The sequence below is a fragment of the Simochromis diagramma genome, unplaced genomic scaffold, assembly GCF_900408965.1.
Source record: "Simochromis diagramma unplaced genomic scaffold, fSimDia1.1 OVJJ01000181.1, whole genome shotgun sequence".
Lineage (NCBI taxonomy): Eukaryota > Metazoa > Chordata > Actinopteri > Cichliformes > Cichlidae > Simochromis > Simochromis diagramma.
This window is the reverse complement of record NW_024387165.1, coordinates 34,958-52,464: the sequence shown is the minus strand read 5'-3', so window position 1 is coordinate 52,464 and position 17,507 is coordinate 34,958. Positions and strand designations below refer to the sequence as shown.

Below are 17,507 nucleotides of genomic sequence, written 5' to 3'. Positions count from 1 at the left end.
AATTGCCCACCTTCATGGATAATGCATCCCCCTCAAAAGGATTCAAAATTTGGGCCATGAAGAACAGTTCAGGAAACCTATTTTATTGTTTCGTCTGTAAAACTGTATAAATGAAATGTAAATTATGTTAAAGGCAAACACATTTGTAAGCCATAAGAAACAAACATGCTTTGCATTATACCTTCAAACATCTGTATAGATTTGATACATTATTTATTAACTGAATTTGCTAACATGTCTTACATAGTGAGAGTATTTCTTTCACTGATGATATTTCAATGATATGTATTTTTTATGACTAAATAATGCTCTATTGAACACCTGGCAATAACAGCAGGTGTGGCAATTTTGTAATTTGTTGTTTAAATTTGATATTATTTTAGGCAGTATATTTTCTTAGCCTTTGTCATACTCATGCTTAACCCTCTCAGGCTCAAATTAAGTTTTTGTTGCTAATGCACAAAAGAATACCTGCAGTGGTACTTCTGAGTAAAAAAAACTCATAAAATATGTATGTGGGGTGATCAGGTTGTTAGCTTTTAACTGTTGCATATCTGCAACGCCTGCCTTGAGAGGGTTAACACAGCAATCTCAGAAACAGTACAGTAATTTTGGGCGTGTGGGGGTCACCCAGAGTCAGAATCCAGTGAGATATCTGTGTCACCTCTTACAGATTTCCTGTAATCTGATGTCAAAGGTGAGAAAATATATAGTACAGTACAGTAAATTGGGCAAACTTTACTGTTGATTTTCTGGAAAACTGTACAGTAATTTTGGGTCACTGGGTAAAGAGTGGAGATGGCTTAGAGTCAGAATCCAGTGAAATATCTGTGTCACCTCTTACAGTTTTTGTGTAATCTGAGCTCAAAGATGAGGATATTAAAAGTACAGTACTGTATATTGGGTAAATTTTACTGTAAATTTTCTCTGAATCGTACAGTAATTTGGGCTGTGGATCACAGGGTGAAAAATGGAGATGAACCAAAACTGGGAGTGGATTGTGAAGTACAATAGTGTCAGGACACAAAAGACTGCGTTTCTAAGCCAGTCGGCACCTGCACCGTAATGTGCATAAGAATAGTGCAACAACATTTTAGGTGCGGCTGGCTTGACTGTGTCTTCGTAAGTGAGGGCTCACTTGACTGCGGTCAAATATGGTGCTGGAGAAACAAACTACAGAGAACTTCGTAAAGAGAGTATTGAGTGCTTTGGCGATGTAAATGGACTGGTTCTTATATAGTACTCAAAGCACTTTAAAGAACTTGCCTCATTCAGGTGTACACAAGCACTTTTCTCTGTAAGCACTTTCTGTGTAATGTTCACACACATTCGGAGAGCAACTCTGGGTTGGTATCTTGCCCAGGGATATTTGGCATGCAGACGGGGATTGAAGCACCTTCCTCTACTACCTGAGCAAAGCCACCCCATGTTCGTCTGTGCACAGATTTCTTTCAATACAGTATTATCACAATTGTGCAAAAATACAGGCATGAAAGCTTAAAGTGCGCGATCACAATAAAGGTGACGTTCAGAGACTGACTGAGTGATCTGAGAACTCATCAGCGCTCATCACTGCCTTCACTTACTTGCTGCTATGGGTGCAGGAATAACACAGTTATGCAGTTACTTTCTCAGTCTGCTAGAGCCTCCACTTGAACGCAAGAACCTTCATTTATCTTCTCAAACGGAATTCAAAATGTTTTTTACAAATTGAAGGATTAAGATATAAATCGCAGAAGCATCGATCCACACATTCAAAGAAGAACAACCCAACAAACTCTTCATAAAACTCCAAGAGATATGAAAATCTTTATTTCTGTCTATTCTGTGTTGTTAATAACATCACATCTTCACATAGTAGCAAAAACATATTAAAAAACATTAATCTCAACATGCATACTGTACTTCAAGTTTCTCTCATGGAAAGGCCAGTGTTACTTTTATAGTATCCTTTCCATAAATATCATAAATATCTTTACCCATGTAGTGGAATTATTTTATTTTTTCATTTTAGTTAACAAGTATGATGTGACCACATTCACTTTTTATCAGGACAAGCTACACCACCACGGTGGTTAGCATAAAATAACACTGCCTTGTTCTCAAAGCTTCTTGCTAACTGTACTTTTTTCTGAGATGTTCTCTTTAAGTAAGGATACTGAAAGTGTAAGCAGTGTATACGGTCACATCACGTGCTTAAGGTTGTGTTAGCACTGATAATTCCTTCACAGTTCTTTAAAGATGCTGAAGTCATCATATCAGCTGTAAATGCAGTGCTGCTGCTGTCCTTACGCTATACTTTCAAGCATCACACTTTCTTACTGACCAGTTTATTTCCACTTTTTATGCTCTAGTATGGTGTGACTGAATGAAGTCAGCAAACCAAATTCTGTCCATCTGAGGATGAGAAAAAACTTGCATGAAATGGGAAGAATAAGATGAAGATGGCTCCTATGCTTTAGACGTGGCACTGTTTCTGCCATTGTAAGTAGAGATGGACCGATCCGATATTATGTATCGGTATCGGTCCGATACTGACCTAAATTACTGGATCGGATATCGGAGAAAAATAAAAAATGTAATCCGATCCATTAAATATCACGAAAGCACCTCACAAAACTTGCAACACGCCGTAACTCACCTCAGAACGTTAGCACGTCGGAGCAGTATGCATCACGTGATAGAGCGGCTGTGGCGTGCGGGACCTGTCGGTGGTCTGGATAGCATGTGGAGCTTCGCTAGCAACCCGGCATTTCATCTCCGACAAAGTTATCCCCGAGAGAAGTAAAGCAAGTGTGTAAGTCCATCTCTGAATGTTTGTAAAGCATTCCTGCGTTAAGCTTAACAAGCGACTGCCTCTTCTTGCTGCTACTTCAATCATGAAACTGCTTAATGATCAGCTGATCGGCTTTTCTGTCGCGAGTCCGTCTCTCTGGTTTGTTTTTGGCCCACTTTGCACCAGAAAGAGGAAACCAGCGGATAAACAACAGCAGCACGTTTAAGCTTGATAAGCTGTTGTTAGAATTTATTTAATATTACTTTCTACTCGAGGATCTTTTTCTACGTAGCTGACGGCTGGTAACTGTGCAGGGGCGGATCTAGCAAAGTTTAGCCAGGGGGGCCGATAGGGCATGAACAGGGAAAAGGGGGCACAAAGACATACTTTTCTTTCTTATTCTCATTTAAAATGTCGAGCTTTTAATAGATAATTATCCGAATCTTACACCCAAAGTTTTAATCTGATGTAAAATGAATAGAAGTCAATTACTGTATATAGTGACTATTAAGTCTAATATATATACCCTAGTAAGCTATAGTACTTTTTCCTTTGGGAAGGTACCATCTGTGCAGTCTGCAATTTTGTTGAAGAAAGATGTTGAATCTATTTAATATTTCTTGAAAAATAATTGATTTCTGTGCATTTTTTTTCACACTGCATCAAATTAAGGTTGATTACGTCGATTAAGCATCATGAGGTGGAGCGTGAGGGGTGGTTCCCTATTTTTTCTTTATTTATTTTTGTTGTTGCTGGGAGTTGGAACCCTATTAGTTAGGTTGCTTAATATTTACGCTAAGTACTCTTTAAAATACCAGAATAGGGAGGATGGTGTAGGTTTAAGTTTATTAGATTGATCAGTATTGCTGACCTATGAAATATTTTTTTTTTGCATACAGGTATAACAGAATAGCTTTAGTGTAGTTGTTGTTTTAAACTTGAGTATGAACTTGTACAAAATGCAGCAAGATATTAAAAAAAACAAACAGTTTTGTTGATTAAAAAACACTATATCGGATTCATATCGGTATCGGCAGATATCCACATTTATGATATCGGAATCGGTATCGGACATAAAAAAGTGGTATCGTGCCATCTCTAATTGTAAGTACGCTAATGCTTGAAAGATCCATTAAAAGTCTGACACTTCACTCTTCAGCTGGAGCGTCCATCAAGTTTTACATTCCAGGTTTCCTCGTTGGGATTACGACTCAGACGATGATGTGAAAAATTAGTTATTACATTAAACCCATAAAATCCACACTGGCAAAAGAGCCGTGCACTTCACAGAACAGCTTTCTATGGCCGAGCAGCTCCTGCAGGTGTAAGGTGTAGGTGTCACAGCACTCTGGTCCAAAGGGTTTATGTGCAGCATGCAGACAGAAAATGGCTTTACAGAATATGACTGAATGTTGAGGCACCAAAACACACTCAGTCTGCCCCTCAGTCTGATCAAGAAGAAAACCTGACTGAGCGCTTCATAACATCAGTATGATGATGTCCCAGAGGCCATGTTCAGGTTATTCTCCCGTCCACACTGAGCGGGCGGATCAGTGGAGTCTGCATTAGCTTTAACAGAAAGGTCTGATTTAAGCAGGTAAGCTGAATAGACAAGAAAAGCTAGAAAGCTTTATCAACTATAACCCCAGCGAGGACCTTGACAGGTGTCTTGAGTACAGGTGAAGGCTGGAAAGTCAGCAGGATACCTTCCTAACATTTGTCATTCCCAGCATTGAACCGTTTCCTGGCACAGCCTCAGTGAAACAGAGCATCGTTTCCACCCCACAGTTACAGACAGGCTGTGCTTTTCTTTGGTAACACCGTCGAAAGAGAAGCCCCGTGTCCTCTCTCAGTAGCTGCTTTCGTGTCCTGTCAGGATGTACAGGCTGCTCAGTGCTGACGGGTCATCAGTCGGTGTGCTCTGAAGGATGATGTCTCTGCACATTGTCGGCAAATGAGAAGGAGATGAGTTGTAAAGTAGAGCCAGAGAAAGGCAGTGTTGTGATATTTTGATACCATGGTAGCATTTACAGGATATTGTTTTATACAGGAAAACTGTTACTCAATAAGGCCCATTTACTAGTTGTTTTTCTCTTTCTCTGTGACCCAAGAATTAATGTGTAAGAATCACAGGATGGTACCTCAAGGTCGAAAACACCACAGAGATCACTTCCTTACTCCCATCCTCCCTTCTTTATCTCCTAGAAAAGAGCTTGTTAAAGGCCAGGTGGTTTGTTTCAGAATTCACTAATGAAAGAACTCTGTATTCTATGTCTAGGAGTGTATTTTGCTGGGATGATCATAAATTGTAACTGAAGAGATAAACTACACAAAGGATACTTCTTTGCTCAGGAGGCAGGAAGACGTTTCCTTATTTGGTCTGTACCGGTTTGAACTGAGAACATGCTGACACACGAACCTTTTTCCTCTATATAAGCTGTTGTATACTTAATAAACCTTTGAGTTGATTGTGGGAGAGCAACCTGAACAGTTTCTGTCACTTTGTTCTCCTAACTGCTCCCGACGTCGTAACTAACCCAGCTGAACGGCATACCTGAGTGTTACTTTGAATAATTAGGAGTATTATAAGGAAAGGACAAAACTCTGCTTATCGCTCACGCCACGGAGGAAACCCGGGACGGAAATTTCCTTCAATTTGGTGTCAGAAGTGGGATTGCTGACGAAGGTAAATATGCGTCTTTTATATTTATATAAGACCGTATTATACCTCTCTCAGTGATCAACCTATAAAAGAAACGGGATATGCTGACGAAGTTTCACTTAGTGATCCAGAGAGATACACTGACGACTTCCTTAGTCCCCGAATAAAGTAAATTAAAAGCAGAAAGACACAGGAAGTTGCCTGTTGTATTGCGAGAAGTTGCTCGTTAAGTGAGAAGTTGCTCACCCAAACAAAAATTGCTAGCAATAAATTTAAAGTAACCTCAGCTGTGCCGCAGCAAAATACTAACATAAATCCTTCAAGCGTGTAAACCCCTCTGGAAATCACTGAACATGGGTCAGAATAATTCAAAGACCACAGACAGGTCCGATAAAAAATCGAAATTACCTGTAAAACCAAAAAAAATAAAATATAAAGTTACAAATAACGGCTCAGTACGACTCCCACTTCCGGTTACGTGTAACCCACGTCCGCGAATCGGTGAAGACTTCCATGATTACGTATCCAGAACATGTGGAAGTGCTTACGTGACTGACTTTGTTTACAACTTAAGAACTGTAAGTTCAATGCATTCTAATTTATTTCCGGAGCCTTATCCCGAGCGATTATCGCCAGAAAACAGGTCAGTAGAAATGTTGAATATCATTTGTGATAAGAAAAGTAGTCTGCTTAAACAGTCCTGTAGAAAATATATGATAGAATGCTGCGACGTGATACATCGAATGTTACCGCTATGGAAAAAGGGACCGGAACCAGGTGTAGATGCTTTAACATCAAATAAAACTAGTGCAGGCTCTAGCATAGAAAATAAATCTACCGCAGGAAAAGCTAGTCTTGCATGCTCAGCCGTTCAGCCTACAGCCCCACCCCCTTACGAAGATGAGACCGAATTAATAGTCGCTGTAGCAGCTGCACGTAAACAATGTCAGCATTCTGATCCAACCAGCTTAAAAGAAAGTGACAAAAAACCTGAATCACATGCAACGGATCTTAGCCGTCTCTTTGAACAAGATCAGGAAAAACAATATATACGCCACGAGGAAGAATTAGCAGAACATAGAAAAAGAGAAAAACTTTTGAAAGAAGAATGTGAGGAACTTATGAAAAACAATTTAGACGACTATGAAGAAAAACTTTTGCATCAGGCAGTGTCCACGATAGACACCCACATGAAACGCCACGATATCGTAGCTAGAGGTTTAGAGGTAGCTAAAGAAATACCTGTTACCCGAACTTTAATAAAGACTTATCTAAAAGGAAAAAAGGAAAAACAAAGCCAGAATGACAAAGGTCCTTACGCCAACACTCGCGGTAATAAACAAACAGAACCAAAATCTAGTGACGTCAATGACACTTACCCCTTTATGATAATAGGAGATCAGTGTTGTATTCAGCCCCCTAAAATCTCAGAATTAGTGGCAACTATTAAAGAGCTTCCCGATCCTCTTAAAAATCCTACAGCCGTTGTCTCTGCACTACAGAGAAGTACCAGATATCACCATTTGGGTGGTCCGGATTACAGGTACATATTGTGTCAATGCATTCCTGGAGTAACCGAGTCACAACTCATAAGAGAGATAGGTGAATTAGACCCAAAGCATGATAAAGCATCCACAACTGCAGAGTTTTTGTGGGTAAATAATGACAAAATCACCGATTTCTTTAAGAATCTAAAGAAATTCCTGCTAACAATGTCCAGAGACAAAATTGACTTAAATGCAGTAACTATGTGTAAACAGAAGCCTGATGAATCTATCCTAGTATTCATAAAACGCTTTATGCACTGTTGGACTAATGAGGCATGCATGCCAGAGGATGGTAATGATCAGATTTTCATTACTACCTTTTTGAACAATATCCACCCTGAATGCTCTCAGTTGCTAAAAGTGACAGCTACTGATAATCTCTACGAACTGAGTAAAGATGCTTTCTTAAAGCTTGTACAACTGAAGGCCAGTGCAGACCTTTTTCCTACTACCACAAAAGCTAAAAGTGTTAAGATGATGTTGAATTTTGATGTTGAAGGCTCAGAAGAAAGTGAGAAACTAATGTATGCAGGATCACCCGCTCCAGCACAGCAAGGAAGTTTCAGAAGATGGAAAGATAAGAGTAGAGATGTGTGTTTTTGCTGTGGAAAGGTAGGACACTGGTCCAGGGAATGTCGATTTGCAGCTTCCAACAGGGCACACGCGCCTCGACCACAGAACGCAGTACAAGTTCCTGCCACTAGGCGTCAGCAGAGCTCTTCCAGTCAAGGTAACTGGCAACCACAAGAAGCATGCAATAATGGCCCCACATCTAGGCAGCAGCCTTACAACCCACAAGGTAGACAAGCTAGAGGTGCAAATTTAGCTCAGTTTTCCAGTAGCCGCAGAAACCCAGAGCATGAATCAGAATGGGAAAGGGTGCGTTACAATTCCCACCATGATCTCTTCCCATCATCTGATAACCCCCGGCTGGACCGCCAATAGGGAGGCCCAGGTGAGGATGAGGGACAGCAGTGTGAAGCACTACACACGATGCTGCATTTGCAACTGTCCCCTAACACAGAGCACTTGCCCATGCTACAGGTAGAAATAGATGGTAAGGAATACCCATTTTTAGTGGATAGCGGAGCCACTAAAAGTTCACTGTCTGGAAAATTCTATAATGGGCCTGTTTCCTCTGTGTGTATCAACACTATGGGAATTAACGGAACTGTAGTGCGATGCCCTAAAACTCATTCTCTAAAGACACGCTGGGGCCCAAAACCAGATGAAATCACATATCATCCATTCGTAATTATTCCAAATTCGCCTGTGAATTTATTAGGCAGGGATTTAATGGCAAAAATGAATCTGTGTATTTCATTTAACACAAAGGGTGAAATGTTTGCTGATACTGATAACAGCTATGTTTTCTCTGCCTTATGCACCATGGAGAAGGAACAGCCTCTGTGTCAGCTGGACGCCTCAGCAGAGAATGAACTCAACACCTTTTTGTCTGGTACTCCACGACACACACTGTGCCAAAGACGTGTTCAAAAACCACTGCCAGGTAATCCCATATCTGGGAGCCACACTTTTGTCTCTCTCACACTGTTCAACAGCATGATAACTGCTCACACCAGTGAAGGTCAAACAGTGGTTTTGTCACATAACTCAGACATAGGTTATGACATAACTACACCATGTCGACACATAGATCTAACCTACCCTATCCACTGTACTATTTCTGCAGTTACGTTGCCAGCTGAATACCAGAATATGACATTATGGTCTAAAGGTGAGAATGATGTAGGATTTATTGACTGCACACCTTATCACGCGCAGCTAAAAAACAACAAGCCAGTATATGTCAAGCAATATCCCATTTCTGCCGAAAAAGCCTCAGCCCTAGATGTCATCATAGGAGATTTATTGACTACAGGAGTAATAAAGCCCACAGTATCTCCATATAATACTCCTGTCAATCCTGTGCCAAAGCCTAACAAACCTGGCGTATGGCGTTTTACACAAGACTTAAGACAAATTAATGCAGTCATTATGCCTCTGCCACCTCTGGTTCCAGACGTCCCCAGCATATTGACATCTATTCCATCCACAGCCACACATTTTACCGTGGTGGATTTGTGTTCCGCCTTTTTCTCAGTACCTGTGCATGAAGACACACAGCCGTTATTTGCATTCACACATAGAAATAAGCAGTACACTTGGACTCGTCTGCCTCAAGGCATGGTAGATAGCCCTGCTGCTTTCTCAATGGTGATCCGTGCTACCCTGGACAGCTTTACTCCTCCTGAGGGCTGTACTCTGATCCAGTATGTGGATGACCTCCTCCTCTGTGCTCCGAGTGAGGAACTATGTCAAACTGCTACACACATGCTTCTCCAGCACCTCCAACAGACTGGCCACAAAGCATCGGCAAAGAAAATGCAGTACTGTCAGACTTCTGTTCAATATTTGGGATTCACACTGTCTCACGGAAAACGTTCCATGACTGCAGACAGGGTCAAAGCTGTGACCTCCGTCCCTCGGCCCACTACACAGAAGGACATGTTGTCCTTCCTGGGCATGGTGAACTATTGCAGACAGTGGATACCAGACTGTTCTTTTCATGACCACATTCTGCGTGACTGTTGTAAAAAAGACAAGCCTCCTCGAATACTGTGGTCCACAGAAATGACTGCCTTTTTCAATGCATTAAAGGGAGCGCTGACCTCCGCCCCTTGTTTGGGTCTGCCTGACTACCACTTACCATTCCATCTGTACGTCACAGAGAACGGCACAACCTGCACAGGTGTACTGGCCCAAGAGGATGGCAGTGGCTACCGTCCAGTAGCCTTCTATTCAAAGGTGCTGCCTGTAGTTGTTCAGGGAATGCCGGCCTGCCTGAGGGCAGTAGCAGCTTGCTCTATCATGATAAGGGACTGCGAGAAGCTTACACTCTCACATGACACTATTCTACACACCAATCACCAGGTCACGACCATTCTAGCAAACATAACTACACAACATATGACTGCACAACGTCGCTCAGGTTATGAAGCTACACTGACCTCCACAGCAAACCTCACCATAAAAGCGAGCAGCACACCCAATTCGCCAGCACATTTATTGATCCATATGCTGTGTTCTTCTGACCGACAGGATGGCTCAGACAGGCTTGACGATCATGACTGCATGACACGTATACAGGAATCCACAGCACCACGTCCAGATTTAGAACAAACACCCATCCCAGACTCAGCCACGGTTTATGTGGACGGGTCCTGTTCAAGGCCGAATGACAACTCATTTCTTTGTGGCTATTCAGTGGTGACATTGCCTGACATCATACTAGAGGCTCACTCATTACCATTTCACTCAGCACAAAAAGCAGAGCTCATGGCTTTAATACGCGCCTGTGAGTTACATGTGGATAAGCGTGTGACAATTTACACAGACAGCCGCTATGCGTTTGGCGTCGTACATGACTTTGGCACATTGTGGAGACAGAGAGGATTTAGATCTGCTGATGGAAAATAAATTGCTAATTCTGATCTTGTGCAGAGACTTTTGCAGGCTATACAGCTGCCATCGGCCGTTGCAGTTGTAAAAACGAAAGGACACAGTACAGCTGACACAGACGAAGCAACAGGTAATGCCTTAGCAGACGTGACAGCCAAGGCTGCAGCTGCATCACAGCTCCCACCTCCACAGGAAGTATTATCTGTGCCCCTACAGCTGCCACTTGTTACACTCCCAGACTATTTAGACACAAATGTTGATTTAAAATTCATACAAGAGCAAGCCTCTGCATGTGATTACACCTATTGGGAGAATAATGACTGTACCTTAGCTGACAGGGATGGCCTATATAAAAACCTTGAGGGTTTGATTGCCCTCCCATCTTCCCTGCTGCCAGTCCTTTTTTTCACGGTGTGAGTCATGTCGGACAAAGAGGGGTAATAGGGGCAATAAAATCAAGATTTGTAATTGAGAAAACATCACATGCAGTAAAAAGCATATTAGCAACCTGTCTAACATGTGCACGAACTAATGTAGGAAAACCAAAAGCAAAACATCAGCATTTACCACAACCAGATTTTCCATTTCATACATTACAAATTGATTTTACACATATGCCAGCACAAGGAAGCATCAAGTACTTACTGGTAATAGTGGATCAATTTAGTAAATGGGTAGAAGCTTATCCAACCTCAAAAGAAACTGCAGAAGTAGTCTGTCAAAAGTTGTGCAATGAAATAATACCCAGATTTGGAATACCTCACCAGATTAACAGTGATAGAGGACCTTCATTTACATCAGAAGTAATTCAAAAGTGTGCCAAAACCTTAGGAATAGACTGGAAATATCATGTGCCATACCACCCTCAGAGTTCAGGAGTTGTAGAAAGAATGAATAGGACCATAAAAAATCGCCTGACTAAAGCAATGATAGAAACAGGAATGACCTGGGTCAAATTACTTCCTCAAGTCCTCTGTGAGATTAGAATGACTCCATCCGCAGCAACCAAATTATCTCCATTTGAAATAATCATGGGAAGACCATTTCCAACACCATGGTCAGCTTCCAGAGGGGCACTGCTATTGGAAGGGGATGTAGACACTGCATTGTCCGACTATGTCCACAATCTGGTAGAAACACTGAATAATAACTATCAGAAAGTTTGTCTCTCCCAGCCTCTCCCCTCCACAGATCCAACCCACAAGTGGAGACCAGGGGATGCGGTGTTGGTGAAGTCGCTAAAACCAAGGACACTTGGGGAGGCCGCGCGTTTTCCAGCCCCCAGACTGTACTTGCAGTGACGAGAACCAGCATCCTCACAGACGGACAACCTCAGTGGATTCATGCCAGCAGGGTTAAGACCAGCCCAACCAGACCATCTCAGGTGTCGGATCAAGCAGACGACGTCTCCGGCGAGCCAACGCCCGGAACTAGAACAAATAAATACACACGGGTAGATGACGTCTCCGGCGAGCCAACGCCCGGAACCAGAACAAATAAATACACACAGGTAGATGACGTCTCCGGCGAGCCAACGCCCGGATCCAATCCACCTACACACACGCAATCACTGATTAACACACAACGTCTGAAAGAGCCACAGCAAGGTACTCGAACATCCAGCAGGAACAGAAAGCCAAAAGTACCACATGATGTCTAATCTGATAAAGCTAGACTCATTCCATCCTGATAATGGAGAAAATGAAATGCCCATTGTCATCACACGGCGCTTATTATATGTCTCTCGAACCTGGGACCAGGCCAGGAGACGACTGAAGAACTGTGTTTTTCCTTATATATTTTTTTATATATTTAGGTTATTTATCATATCTATCGCATTAACCTTAGGATTTTTCTTTGCTATTTTGTATTGTAAACTGCAACCATGTTCACATTTCTGCAGGTCATATTTTGCTGACGATACCTCATGCTCTATTTTGCAAGACACCTACATAATACGCTCTTCACGTTCCCTAAAATCAGTAAATGGCAGCATAGACGCCACTAATAAACCATTTTATGCGCCCTCTAGAGCAGGAGTTAACTCCTGGTATGAAAATGCTAGAACAGCTGTTCGTGATTTAGGAAACAGTAATTGTTATGTCTGTTCAAAGGGTAATCCAGAGCAGGTTGTAGTGGGATACCCAATCTCAGGTTTTCCCCTGACAAAGATGCTATTCAAAAATGATGAAAAGGGGCCCTTAACAGTAACCCTGATTGAAGCGGTGCGAGTAGAACTAAGTCCTTTAGATTGTTTACTCATATACACAGGACAAGTCTCTAGTAAGGATGTTAGCATGATTAACGACTCTACCCAGGAGCACGCTGTAACGAAACATGGCTAGCAGCGAGTGTTGACAGGACACAATATAGACATATGTTTTCTTATATATATGCATATATGGGTACGCACTCAGATAACTCAACAATCCTGCATTCGCCCAACACACTAAACGACTCGTACTGGGGAGGCATATTAAAAGGCTTTACAGCTTCGCGCCTGACCAGACCAATCCCACATGCGTATTGGATGTGCAATAATACCCTTAGATTAGCTTTACCTGTTAATTGGACCGGTACCTGTGGTCTAGTAACTTTAGCTCAAGAACTACTGATACAACAAACCTCGGATCTGCCTGTATCCAGCAGACGTACAAAACGCTCCACTTACTCACATAACATTTACATAGATGCTATAGGAGTTCCACCAAAGGAATTAAAGGCACAAGGAGAAATATCAGCAGGGTTTGCCTCAATACTACCTTGGATACAGGTAAACAAAAATGTAGCCTGGATCAATTATGTTTATTACCATCAGCAAAGACATACCAATCTGACCAATACGGCCCTTAAGGCCCTAGGAGAACAGATGTCTGCTACCTCTTTAATGACCATGCAAAATAGGATGGCCTTAGACATGCTGTTAGCTGAGAAAGGAGGTGTTTGCGCGATGTTTGGAGATGTTTGCTGTACTTTCATTCCCAATAATACCGCCCCTAACGGTTCATTCACACAAGCTATGAATAAACTTGAAGCATTACAGATAGAACTAAGAGCCAATGCAGGTCACGGTCAGTGGCTAGACAAGTGGCTGCAGGACACGTTTGGAAAATGGAAGGAACTAATTGTAGCTTTTGTAACCATTGTAGCATGTATTATTTTGTTTTTGATGATTATTGTCTGTTGTGTGATACCCTGTGTACGTTCAATGATAACCCGTATAGCTACTAGTACAGCTACTTCAATGTATTTGCAATTGGCACAAATTGACCCGGATTATGTGTCAGATGTCATCAATGATGATCCTGATGTATGTATTGAGCATTAGATTGGGAATTACTCGATTGTCCAAGAAGAGAATGAAGTTTTCTTCTTTTTCTTTTCTTCTTTTTTCCTTTTTTTAAAATTTTGATATTAAGCTTACTCGAAGGACTAGTCACATTTATGATTTGTTTCACATTTATGATTTGTCTTTATATTATGTTATTACATTCTGTCTTTATACTATGTTATCATTTCATGATAAAAGGGGGGAACTGTTGTGATATTTTGATACCATGGTAGCATTTACAGGATATTGTTTTATACAGGAAAACTGTTACTCAATAAGGCCCATTTACTAGTTGTTTTTCTCTTTCTCTGTGACCCAAGAATTAATGTGTAAGAATCACAGGATGGTACCTCAAGGTCGAAAACACCACAGAGATCACTTCCTTACTCCCATCCTCCCTTCTTTATCTCCTAGAAAAGAGCTTGTTAAAGGCCAGGTGGTTTGTTTCAGAATTCACTAATGAAAGAACTCTGTATTCTATGTCTAGGAGTGTATTTTGCTGGGATGATCATAAATTGTAACTGAAGAGATAAACTACACAAAGGATACTTCTTTGCTCAGGAGGCAGGAAGACGTTTCCTTATTTGGTCTGTACCGGTTTGAACTGAGAACATGCTGACACACGAACCTTTTTCCTCTATATAAGCTGTTGTATACTTAATAAACCTTTGAGTTGATTGTGGGAGAGCAACCTGAACAGTTTCTGTCACTTTGTTCTCCTAACTGCTCCCGACGTCGTAACTAACCCAGCTGAACGGCATACCTGAGTGTTACTTTGAATAATTAGGAGTATTATAAGGAAAGGACAAAACTCTGCTTATCGCTCACGCCACGGAGGAAACCCGGGACGGAAATTTCCTTCAGGCAGTACTAACCTAAAGCCAGTGCCTCCACCTGCTTCTACTCCTCCCACCTCTAGTACTAACACTACTCTACTGATACTACAACCACTGTAGTTTGACTTTAATGCTACACACTGGTACAGTACTGGTACACTTACTGGAGTTTTACTCCTGTTCCTGCTCATCACCACACCTACTACTTTTTTAAACTTTATGATAAGTGTGAACATTTACACAACAGCATACAAACAAGTTTAAAGTAAAGGAAGCAAAGAGCTGAGAAATACATAAAACATAACACAGAAGAAAAAGAAACCTTTGCGAGGATTCCTTCTGCACCCAGTTCGAGTAAAAACTAACTGAAACACAAGGAAAGAAGATAAGATCCACTAAATAAGGGTTGGCACAGTTGTATAATAATACTTAGTACTGGCAGCCACCAGCGCTAAGCCTCAGCCACCCAGTAGACACACCTATGGTACCGATTTAAAATCCTACATGTCTTTGTTCTCAGGTTATCACGTTCACAAACTTTGGTGTCCACGCTATTTGCCTGCCAGGCTGACAATGATTTAGATCCCAGAAATCCAACAACATTTTTAAGCTGTTATTCCTGGTTTCACAGTGGAAAACTCCGGGTAACGTCCATTATCTTTGCTCCTGTATAAGACTTTCCTGAATGCTGAGGTTTGGTCTTCCACATGAAATTCAGTACTTTTGTTTCAGTTTCATTAATGATGCATTGATTTTGGACATCTATGTAATATATATGTGATACACGACAGTCTTTGAGTCCGTCCTTCTCATATATAATCTCACTGTTTTTGCACTTCAGATGATTCCAGTAATGACTGATTTAAAAAAGAAATTGTGAAATATTTGTAATGAACTCACCACGATTCTTATTTCAAACTTCATTAAGAGCTACTGGATCAACAGGGGTGTCCTGGATTTGTTAGTAATATAATATAGTAATATATTATTATTAGCTTTAATTATTTAGTCAAAAATCAATTCCAGACTGCTCTGAAAGAAATCAAAAAGAAAAGGACATTTTCTGAAGACTGAGCTTTAATGCCAGATATCTATACGATCCAAATGTAAACACACACTTGTAGTTACTGAAATGATTCATTTTCACAGGTTGTGTGTCAATTGTTTGAAAAAACCTGGTGTTAATGCCCCCTCCCCCCACAAAAATGATCAAAAGGAAGTGCTGAGGTTATTACCAGGATGTCCTAAAAGCTCTCAGTTAATCCAACATGCTGCAGCGAGAGTCCTGACAGGGGCTAGAAACAGAACATTTATTGGCTCCAGAATAAAAGATTCAAAATCCTCACATAAAAGGTTTTGAATAATCAGGCCCTGTCTTATCTTAATAACCTTATAGTACCATATCACCCCATTAGAGCACTTCGCTCCGAGTATTTAAAAGTAAAATGGGAGCCAGACCCTTCGGTTTCCAGGCCCTTCTTGGTAAATGGTAAATGGACCGGTTCATATATAGTGCTGTTCTACTCTGAGCACTCAAAGCTTGCCTCATTCACCCGTTCACACCCATTCATACTCTGACGGATGCACCGGAGAGCAACTTTCATGCAGGATATCTGGCATGTAGACGGGGAGTAGGTGACCGGCTCCCCCACCTGAGCTACAGCCACCACTTCTGTGGAACCAGCTTCCAGTTTGGGTTTGGGAGACAGACACCCTCTCTACTTTTAACATTAGGATTACAACTTTCCTTTCTTCCCTGAATCCTCCCTTAGTTAGTCTAAGTCTAGGCTGCTGGCGGGTTCCCGTGATGCACCAAGTGTTTCTTCTTCAGTCGCCCTTTTCACTCACTATCTGTTTATACACCTCTCTGCATTCAATCATTAGTTGAGAATATTCTCTGGCTCTCTTCCCCAGATTGTCTTTGTCCCGTCTTCCTCCTCTCACCCCCCCAATCGATCGCAGCAGATGCCCGCCCCTCCCCCAGCCTGGTTCAGGTTTTCACCTGCTAAAAGGGAGTTTTTCACCTTTGTGCACCATAATTGCAGGGCCTTTACCTTACAATACACAGTGTCTTGAAGTGACTATTGTTGTGATTTGGTACTAGCATAAAGAAAATTAGCACTAAGGAAAGTAGTTTTCTGTACAAAGTGTCAGGTAGATGGTAGTTGGTAACTTTAATGGCTGTTTTTTTGGAGGGCTGCATGCAAACACATAGGCTGCATTTCCTAAATCCTTGGATCTGAGTAACCAACAGAACAAACACTCTAGTGTGACTCCTGCTTTAATGCTACCATTAATGCTAGTAGTATTCATGCTACTTCCACATGCTACTCTGAAAATCACTTCCAGGTCTATTAACAATAGTATCAAGAAAAATACTAACCTGATTACTTCTGATGTACTAGGATTACTCGTTTCTCACAGTGATTGATAGCTCTTGTCAGCATACTGTTAACATACCTGTTTGTTCCCAGAACTCTGAACACACGACTCTCATCTGTAATTTCTTGTGTTACCTGCACATAAAGTGAAAATTCACATGTGTAATGACTTAGAACAAATATGATAAGCACATGATACGAGCTCAGCCAACGTTGGATGAATTTACTAGTTCATCACCTCATCTGAATGGAAACTCCTCCCTTTGAGGCCATGCTTCCAGAACGCCAGCACACTATCCTGCAAGCAGACTGACAGAACAGGAGGTGTCACTCAGCTTTCAGGACACACATTAGCTCTCATTCACTCTGTTTGTCGCATCATTATTTCTACCTAGTGTTTCAATGGGGAAGTCAAAGACTATTTCTGCAGCCAGCTGTCTGGATGGAAGTCCTTGCAGGTTCACGATCTTTACAGTTCCTGTCCAAACCGTACACAGATTGAGAATGAGCAT

The 17,507-nt window shown here is 41.5% G+C and overlaps 1 protein-coding gene and 1 long non-coding RNA gene across 3 annotated transcripts in view; one reads left to right on the top strand and one right to left on the bottom strand.

Annotated features, from left to right (window-relative positions):
- Positions 1-3,883: 3,883 nt before the first annotated feature.
- LOC120744442 (mitogen-activated protein kinase kinase kinase kinase 2-like) overlaps positions 3,884-17,507 on the bottom strand; it is a 32,908-nt gene continuing 19,284 nt past the window's right edge. The window contains exons 5-8 of the mRNA XM_040048861.1: positions 17,387-17,473; positions 17,234-17,304; positions 17,075-17,130; positions 3,884-4,713 (exon numbers count right to left, since the gene is read on the bottom strand). Of these exons, the coding sequence (XP_039904795.1) occupies positions 4,626-4,713; positions 17,075-17,130; positions 17,234-17,304; positions 17,387-17,473 (302 nt within the window). The 3' untranslated portion in view covers positions 3,884-4,625. The remainder of the gene's footprint in view (positions 4,714-17,074; positions 17,131-17,233; positions 17,305-17,386; positions 17,474-17,507) is intronic.
- On the top strand, positions 5,275-12,572 carry LOC120744443. Of its 2 annotated transcripts, XR_005698364.1 has the most exons (3): positions 5,275-6,081; positions 11,623-11,900; positions 11,958-12,572. It is a non-coding gene; the product is annotated as an uncharacterized LOC120744443 (long non-coding RNA). The 2 variants fall into 2 exon arrangements; XR_005698363.1 differs by lacking the exon at positions 5,275-6,081 and having other exon boundaries at positions 10,851-11,900.